General features: G+C 40.1%; 2 protein-coding genes across 2 annotated transcripts; one reads left to right on the top strand and one right to left on the bottom strand.

The window, feature by feature from the left end:
* The first annotated feature begins 509 nt into the window (after positions 1–509).
* Positions 510–4,125, top strand: LOC126603174 (sugar transport protein 7-like). The gene is made up of 5 exons (XM_050269933.1): positions 510–1,158; positions 1,275–1,482; positions 2,371–2,690; positions 2,783–3,409; positions 3,502–4,125. The coding sequence occupies exons 2-5, from the start codon at positions 1,338–1,340 to the stop codon at positions 3,964–3,966; spliced, it is 1,557 nt and encodes a 518-aa protein (XP_050125890.1). The 5' UTR covers positions 510–1,158; positions 1,275–1,337; the 3' UTR covers positions 3,967–4,125.
* A 2,388-nt stretch (positions 4,126–6,513) lies between these two features.
* LOC126603175 (uncharacterized) lies at positions 6,514–7,613 on the bottom strand. The gene has a single exon (XM_050269934.1). It carries the CDS (start codon positions 7,495–7,497, stop codon positions 6,874–6,876), a length of 624 nt encoding a protein of 207 aa, XP_050125891.1. The 5' UTR covers positions 7,498–7,613; the 3' UTR covers positions 6,514–6,873.
* Positions 7,614–8,134: the final 521 nt, after the last annotated feature.

The following is an 8,134-nucleotide window of genomic DNA, read 5'->3' as shown; positions in this document are numbered from 1 at the left end:
ATAAAACTTACGGTGCAATATAAACGACTAAAATTGCAAATTCATGGAAAAATCTCAAAGATGGCCAACCTTCCATTGACAAATTTGGATCCATCCCAATCCATATGATGTAAGAAATTAAGAAATTAAAGGTTAAGGTTAGAAAGCAGACGAATCGTAACCAGATTTGTTAAGGTAAGTATGATTTATCTTTGTACCGATCAAAAGTTCGAATATTCTTTTTATAGCTTAGGTTAAAATAAAGTATAATATCGGAGTTTCAAAGAAAAGGTTAAGGTTAGATATGTCACTATCTTAACATTACGACGGAAAAAAAAAACAGCTATAAGTCGGATTTAAAAAATAAAATAAAAACTTATTTTTTTATGAACAATACTTGGGTACTCACTGGAGAGTACGCAATTTACTTACATGGCCCACTACAATTTTAACACATGTCAAATGAGTTTCACCCAAAACTTTTATTATCTTCGTAACCAAACACCACCCATCTTCATCCTCCCTTCTTGTAGACAAACCCTTCCTCCCTTCTCCTGCAATCCCGACCCTCACTTCCCCGGCCAGAACACCCTTGTCTTATCCGGTGTGCCGACCCTAAAATCTCTCACTTTCCGGTGAGCCCACCCCCGATTACTCTCTTCTCAGGCGAGCCAATCCCCAAACCCTCTCTTCATCGGTTAGCTCAACCAAATCCATAATTTTCCCGGCTATCCCAACTCCACCCATCTCTCCTCCGGTGACCTCAACTACCCTTACTCCTCTGTTCGCCGGCGAGTCCACCGTCATCCCTCTTTTTGACGGCAACCGCACCTGGTCCTCTTCGACAATGATCCCACTCCATTCCTTTCGATGGGGTTGGTGTTGGGGTGTACAGAGAAGAGCAGAGGCTTGAGGGTGAGGAGAAGATAGGTGTTTGGTTACAAGGATAACAAATGTTTGGGGAATTTTAGATTAGACAGGTGGACTTTTTTCATTGGGCTACATTATAAATTCAGTAAATTGGGTACTCTCCAGTGAGTACCCAAGTATTGTCCTTTTTTTATTACTTTGAAGCGTTTCGAACTCGGAACATAACAAAGTATTTTTCTCGTTTCTTTGCTTACGCTGCGTAAGTTACGCATAAACCGAGTTTCTTTATTTCTATGAAGACTCTGCAGGGTAAGAATTCCCATACAGAGATCCAAGTGGGACATTATTTTTTTCATCTAAGTCAAGTCAACTCTTTGAAAATATCCAAGTGAGCCGGTGATATTAATTTCGTTCTTTCCTCCCAGAAAGTTGAGAGTTTCTTTTTTTCTTCTTCCGTGACATACGAGCTAGCTCATCTCTATTTGGAAATGGCGGGCGCTTCTTTCGCACCGGCCGGCGTGGCCAAGGAGAGAGCAGAGCAGTACCAAGGGAGGCTAACCCTTTATGTCATCGTTGCCTGCATAGTTGCCGCCGTTGGCGGCTCGCTTTTCGGTTATGATATCGGAATTTCAGGTAACTTTGCACATTTTTGTTGGCTGGCTCTTTGGTCTTGGACTTTTTTCAGGCTTTGATGACGTGATCTACCAAAGTAATTCTCCGTATGAAAGGGGAATGGTGTCACGAAAGCAAAGTTAATGGTGAAAAGTTCAGCTTTATTAGATGCTATCATAAATTCTGCAAAAATCTTGACTGCAACAGCCAACAGGTGTTTCAAGAATTCTTGCTTCTCTTTCCTCACATGTGAGGAGAGAGAGAGAGAGAGAGAGAGGCACAAGTAGATATACAATTTGTTGCACTTAAGTTTCTCTTCTAAAAATTTACCTACATCGGAACGACACTCTGGTGATGTCGTTAGTCAACCACGCTTGTTATATGAGGTTTTAACTTTTTCATCTAGCAATGTATGATTGATTTGGGATACTGCAACTGTGACTACAGGGAATTCTTCTCCTCTATTCTTTGGTTGAGAAGAGAGAGATACAAGTTAGAACATGCAAAAAGTGAGGTAATGGAATCACAGCAGGAAAATGATGAACAACTTAATCACCATTTGAAACTAGTAAAAATCAGAAAACAAATTGAATGATTTGACTGTTTTGCATTAGAGAAAGGGTTGAAATCTATCCTACAAACATCTAGTTACAAATTTTCCTGATTTCTTTCCTGATTTCTTGCTACTGTTTGTTCTAATATAATTTAATCCACTCGGGAACTTCGAGTTTAGAATGCGTGGGTAGAAACTCCGACATCCTATCCACTCGGGTTCGAAACTATTGATTGTTTTATACACGATTGAGTGATCTTTTTCTTAACAATTTCAGCACAGAAGATTTAGACCCTTAATCTGTCTCGTTTTCAGTATATAACCCAGCTTCTAAATGTTGGTTTAACTGTAATTAGGCGGGGTTACGTCAATGGATGGATTTCTTAAGAAATTCTTCAAGACAGTGTACAAGAACAAAACGCATGCCCGGGAAAACAACTACTGCAAGTATGATAACCAGGGTCTTGCAGCGTTTACCTCTTCGCTGTACCTTGCGGGTTTAGTTGCATCTTTAGTGGCTTCTCCGGTCACAAGAAATTATGGACGCCGAGGAAGTATAATCTGTGGCGGAATCAGTTTCCTCGTTGGAGCAACTCTAAACGCTTCAGCAGCGAATTTGTCCATGCTTATCTTAGGTCGGATCATGCTTGGTGTTGGTATCGGATTTGGAAATCAGGTAACTAATTCACAGAAGAAGCAATGACTTATTTCTGGCAGGAAAATGTTCAAATAAAACTGATTTCTTCTAACTCCTTGTTTGTCTTGAAGGCTATTCCGCTATATCTATCAGAAATGGCGCCAACGCATCTTCGAGGAGCCTTAAACATGATGTTTCAGTTAGCAACTACGCTTGGGATCTTCACGGCAAACATGGTAAACTACGGAACTCAAAAGCTCGAACCATGGGGGTGGAGGCTCTCGCTAGGGCTGGCTCTAGTGCCGGCTGCAGTAATGACAGTTGGAGGAATATGTCTGCCCGAGACACCAAATAGCTTGATTGAACGAGGATGTAAAGACGAAGGAAGAAAAATTTTGGAGAGAATCAGAGGAACCAAAAACGTCAGTGCAGAGTTCCAGGACATGTTGGATGCAAGTGAGTTTGCCAGTGCAATAAAGCACCCGTTCAGAAACGTCCTCGAGCGAAGGAACAGGCCTCAGCTCGTTATGGCAATCTTCATGCCGACATTCCAGATCCTCACGGGGATAAATTCGATTCTGTTCTACGCTCCCGTGTTGTTTCAAAGTATGGGGTTCGGGGGAAATGCTGCTTTGTACTCATCTGCTTTAACCGGAGCGGTTCTTGTTACGTCTACACTGCTATCTATCGCAGCAGTTGACAAGCTGGGACGAAGAGTTCTGCTCATTACTGGTGGAATACAAATGATTGTATGCCAGGTAAACCTCATTAGAATGCAATTAGAAACAACTAATTGAATCCATAAAATGCTTTTTAAACGCTTAATACTCTCCCCTCGAATGCAAAACAGGTCATAGTCGCAGTAATCTTGGGGACCAAGTTAGGGGACAATCAAGAACTATCTAAAGGATTCTCAGTACTGGTGGTGGCGGTGATTTGCCTCTTCGTGATAGCATTCGGATATTCATGGGGTCCCCTCGGGTGGACAGTGCCAAGCGAGATATTCCCGCTAGAAACTCGATCAGCTGGACAAAGCATTACGGTGTCAGTGAACCTTCTGTTCACTTTCATCATCGCGCAGTCGTTTCTCTCCCTCCTGTGCGCGCTCAAATTCGGTATCTTTCTCTTCTTTGCGGGATGGATTACTATCATGACCGTGTTTGTTTACCTGTTCCTGCCCGAAACCAAGGGAATTCCGATCGAAGAGATGATACTGATGTGGAGAAAGCACTGGTTCTGGAAGAGGATAATGCCTGAAGAATACCCTGAAGCTGATGACTCTGTTGGTGTTAGGCAAAACAATTCAACAGTTTAACATGTATTAAAGAGTATAGTGGATGTCAATCAAGCAGATGACCTTTACTACAATACAGTTCCAAAATATATTGAGCAGAGTAGCCAACTGGCCTATTTTCCATAAATCAATCTATGTTATCCACACGTTTCTTTTATCATTCTGAGCACACTTTTGTTATTTTTGTTTATTGATTTTTCTTTAATGTATTCAATTAAGTGACTAGAAATATAGATAATCAATAAGTAAACACAAATAAATAGCATAAATCAATCAGAATGGAAAACTCCAAATTAGAATAAAATTAGGTCGATTATGCTTTATTTCTAATGTACATGGCATAAGATAATTGGTGAGGTGTGTTGGCAAAATATACAAGCAAATATTGTATTTCATTAGAGTGGATTATTAGGTGAGGTTTTAGTTTGGGAGTTAATATTACGTGTACCTTTTTTGGCATCCCTCATCACTGGTCAACCTGGAGAACTGACTACTCATATGTCAGTTTCAGTTTGGCATCCCTCATCACGGGTCAACTGGTCAACCTGGAGTACTGACTACTCATATGTCAGTTTCAGTTTGGCATCCCTCATCACTGGTCAACTGGTCAACCTGGAGAACTGACCACTCATATGTCAGTTCCGAGTTTTGAGTAACCAAAAATCCGCCCACTACCGACGGATAGTTATTGCAGGCCAATTGATACGCGCAAAACATGTAGACAACCAGTTACTCATATACAGCGGAATCTAAAACAGCTGGTTGATATGCCTATAAGAGCAACTTACATGAAATAAATTTATCGTTACATAACATTACAATCTAAAAATATATTACATGTGCAGTAGCTAATTCAGGATAAGAACTTGGGATCCCAATGTTAAAGGTACAAATTTTTTATTGCACGAAGTACACAAACAAATTTCAATTTATTCACAGAGCTATTTTATCGACACTTGCTAAACTTGTTGTTGCCTGCTGAACAATGTTGTGAATATATTGACCTTAGCCGAAGCAATTTGATGAGTGCTACCAAGAGCATTTGTGATTAGGTTAACACAACTTGTCGAGTGTTGATATGTCTAGTAAGCATTACATTACACTTAGTAGGCGTAAAAGAGAAGTAGTAGGCGTAAAAGAGAAGTACCAAACATAGAAGGTCCGAGAAAACTTAATGTGCTTGTTTCCCTGCGTCTAGATAGACCTAAGACAATCTTGGTTCTAATGTTCACGACAACATGGAGAAAAACTTAAACATAACAATGTATTATTGGACAAGAAATGTCATATAGCAGTTAACCTATCGATCACTTTTCGCATATCCCGAAACAATTTCCATACAATAATGAATAGTGAATACAACTTTTAGACAGAGAGACTCATACTTTATCTCCCTAAGGCCATCTCTAACCGAAGGGTCCAGAGGGTCGAAAATAACCCTAAAACTGTCTCCAACCGAGGGCTAGGCTAAAGGGCTTGAGAATCTGGGAGGGCCCCACGGAATTTCAAAGGGCCAAAGGGCTGGTTGCTTCCGGCCAGCCAGCTAGCCCCGGGCTGGCTATTTTTTTTTTTTATAGTTTTGTTATTCCTGTCGGTTACATGCTATTATTTAATATACTAAATAATGGTGTATTCCTGTCGGTTATAACCGACAGGATTGTTTTAAAAAAAAATTCAAATGAAATGGCTACTAGCCGTTGCATTTGATTTGATTTGTTTTTTTTACATTATTATTATTTTTTTATTTACAAAATTTTTCATATAACTTCTATTTTTTCCTATAACTTTTATTTCACAAAATTTGGTTCATATTTTTTTTTAAATTCCATTTTTTTCCTATAACTTCTATTTCACAAAATTTGTTTCATATTTTTTTTAAATTCCATTTTGTCCCTATAACTTATATTTCACAAAATTTGTTTCATATTTTTTTTAAATTCCATTTTTTCCCTATAATTTCTATTTCACAAAATTTGTTTCATATTTTTTTTAAATTCCATTTTTTCCCTATAATTTCTATTTCACAAAATTTGTTTCATATTTTTTTTTCCTATGACTTCTATTTCACAAAATTTATTTCATATTGTTTTTTAAATTCCATTTTTTTCCTATAACTTCTATTTCACAAAATTTGTTTCATATTTTTTTTTAAATTCCATTTTTTTTCCTATAACTTCTATTTGACAAAATTTGTTTCATATTTTTTTTAAATTCTATTTTTTTCCTATAACTTCTTAAGCCATTATACAACATTAAATTAAATTAAGTAACATGAAACAACATTAAACAATATGAAACAACATTAAATAACATTAACCAACATAAAAATTATACAACATGAAACTTAAACAACATTTTAGTTGTAGTTTTTAAATAATAAATTATGTTTGGCCTTATGACCTTTTGGCCCCCGGTTAGAGACGATTTTTTGTGACAGGACTAAAACGAGCCCTCTGACCATTTGGCCTTCGGTTGAAGACGGAGGCAAATATGACCATGTACTGTTCATTAAAATATTAATATCTTGAAGAATCTTGGAAAGCCAGAACCCTCTGGCCAGCCCTCGGATAGAGATGGCCTAAGCTTCTTTCTTCCAACCTCGTAAACATTTCTTGCATGCCAAGTAAAATATACAAGGCGCCAAATACCCAAACTATCCTACTAATCTTCTTCCTTCGACTTGCAGAAACCCTAGCAACATAAGCTCTAATCATATCGTCATTTGCTCGCACTCAATCGACTTTCCTCTTGAAAAAATAAAGGAAGCAAATTGGGACTAAACGAACAACCATTACCAACTAATCGAAAAAACCTTCAACCATCTCGGAATTTCGGATTCATTCAACTTTCGATCAAACGATTCAATCGCCGCTGCCAAATCGCAAAGCCGGAGCTTTTCTTGTTTCGATTCTTCAGAACGCCTGGCGCTCACACCAAATCGAGTCGCAGCAGCCTGCGGAGATCGCTGGTGGCGGTTCCGTTCCTTCCCAAAAATCTAGGCAGTGGCACCGAGCTCGGAGGCGGAGACGCGTAGAAAGCGCTCGATCCGGCGTAAATCGCATCCATAACTTTGAACTCCGCAGCCTTAATCTGCTTCTGCACGGTCTCCGGGTCGGGTCCCAAACGGTCCGTGGATCCCAAAACCAAATCCTGATCGTTTTCCTTCTTCGCCTTCGGCTTGCCATCATCGCGGGCAGCAACTCCGAGCCCTCGGTTATTCTTCTCCGGGTTCAAATCCTCGCCGCGTCTCAGGATCTTGACCTGTCCAATCACCAGGTTTTTCCCCGGCGCCTTCGCAACCGCGGCGCGATCAGAGCACCGATCGCGAGGCCGTTCGTGTTGATTGGACTGAAGCCCCATAGGACTCCTCTTCCGGCGGCGAGATTGATGAATATTGGCGGTGGAGACATGGTTGGGGGTGGAATTAGGGTTAGGGTTAGAGAAATTGGAGCTCCTTCGTGATCCGGAGCGGGGGGAGAGGGTTAGGGTTAGGGCTTCGTGGCGGAAGCGACCTCGGAGGCAATCCTGCGATCGGAGAATAGCCGTCCTCATTTTTTTTCCCTCGGAAGAAGAAAGAGAAGAAAAAAATAAAAAATTGCGAAAACAAAAGAAAAATCGATTAAATTTCTAATTTTCTGAAAATTTTGTTGTCCGATAAGAAATGCTATATTTTGCAAAGCATGCGTGAGCGTGTATTTATAGAGAGGTACTCACGTGACGTCGCGTGAGGTTTGGAACCGTCTGAGGCGCGTGGGGGCGGGGTTAAGATTTTGACCGACTTGGTTTTGCAGTTCCATCCGCGGTTGAATTACGGTATTGCCTTGGTTTTCCACATATTTACGAAGTCAACCTTGGTCTTCGCTGGCGCTGGTACGCTGGTAATTTTGGGGTAAGAGAGGAGTAATGATGTGTGGCTCGACGCTTTAGTTGCCGTGAAGCGGACTGAAAACCACGTGTCAAAAAGTGAATGGGTGGAGTGGTTGGTCTTATCGACACATGTTGACCGGGGCGACTGAGTTTCCGTCTGGGCGGTTTTACACTGAATCACCTTTTCGTGGAAGCTACGGTCCGAAAAAGAATCCTCTTCGGTTCCTTCTATCTAATATTTTTTATCAAATAATTTGGGTCATGAAATTTGATTCAATCATTAAAGTTATTATAAATTTTAAAGTAAGCTGATGTTTTTAAC

Source organism: Malus sylvestris, chromosome 15, assembly GCF_916048215.2.
Source record: "Malus sylvestris chromosome 15, drMalSylv7.2, whole genome shotgun sequence".
Taxonomy (NCBI): domain Eukaryota; kingdom Viridiplantae; phylum Streptophyta; class Magnoliopsida; order Rosales; family Rosaceae; genus Malus; species Malus sylvestris.
The sequence above is the reverse complement of the archived record's forward strand: the minus strand, read 5'-3'. Positions and strand labels throughout refer to the sequence as shown.

What these genes read in the sequence shown, in the direction of transcription:
- LOC126603174 (XM_050269933.1), top strand. Translation starts at nt 1,338, where the DNA reads ATGGCGGGCGCTTCTTTCGCACCGGCCGGCGTGGCCAAGGAGAGAGCA. An exon ending in TTATGATATCGGAATTTCAG is followed by an intron (nt 1,483 to 2,370) that starts GTAACTTTGCAC and finishes AACTGTAATTAG; the next exon opens with GCGGGGTTACGTCAATGGAT. An exon ending in GTATCGGATTTGGAAATCAG is followed by an intron (nt 2,691 to 2,782) that starts GTAACTAATTCA and finishes TTTGTCTTGAAG; the next exon opens with GCTATTCCGCTATATCTATC.
- LOC126603175 (XM_050269934.1), bottom strand. Translation starts at nt 7,497, where the DNA reads ATGAGGACGGCTATTCTCCGATCGCAGGATTGCCTCCGAGGTCGCTTC.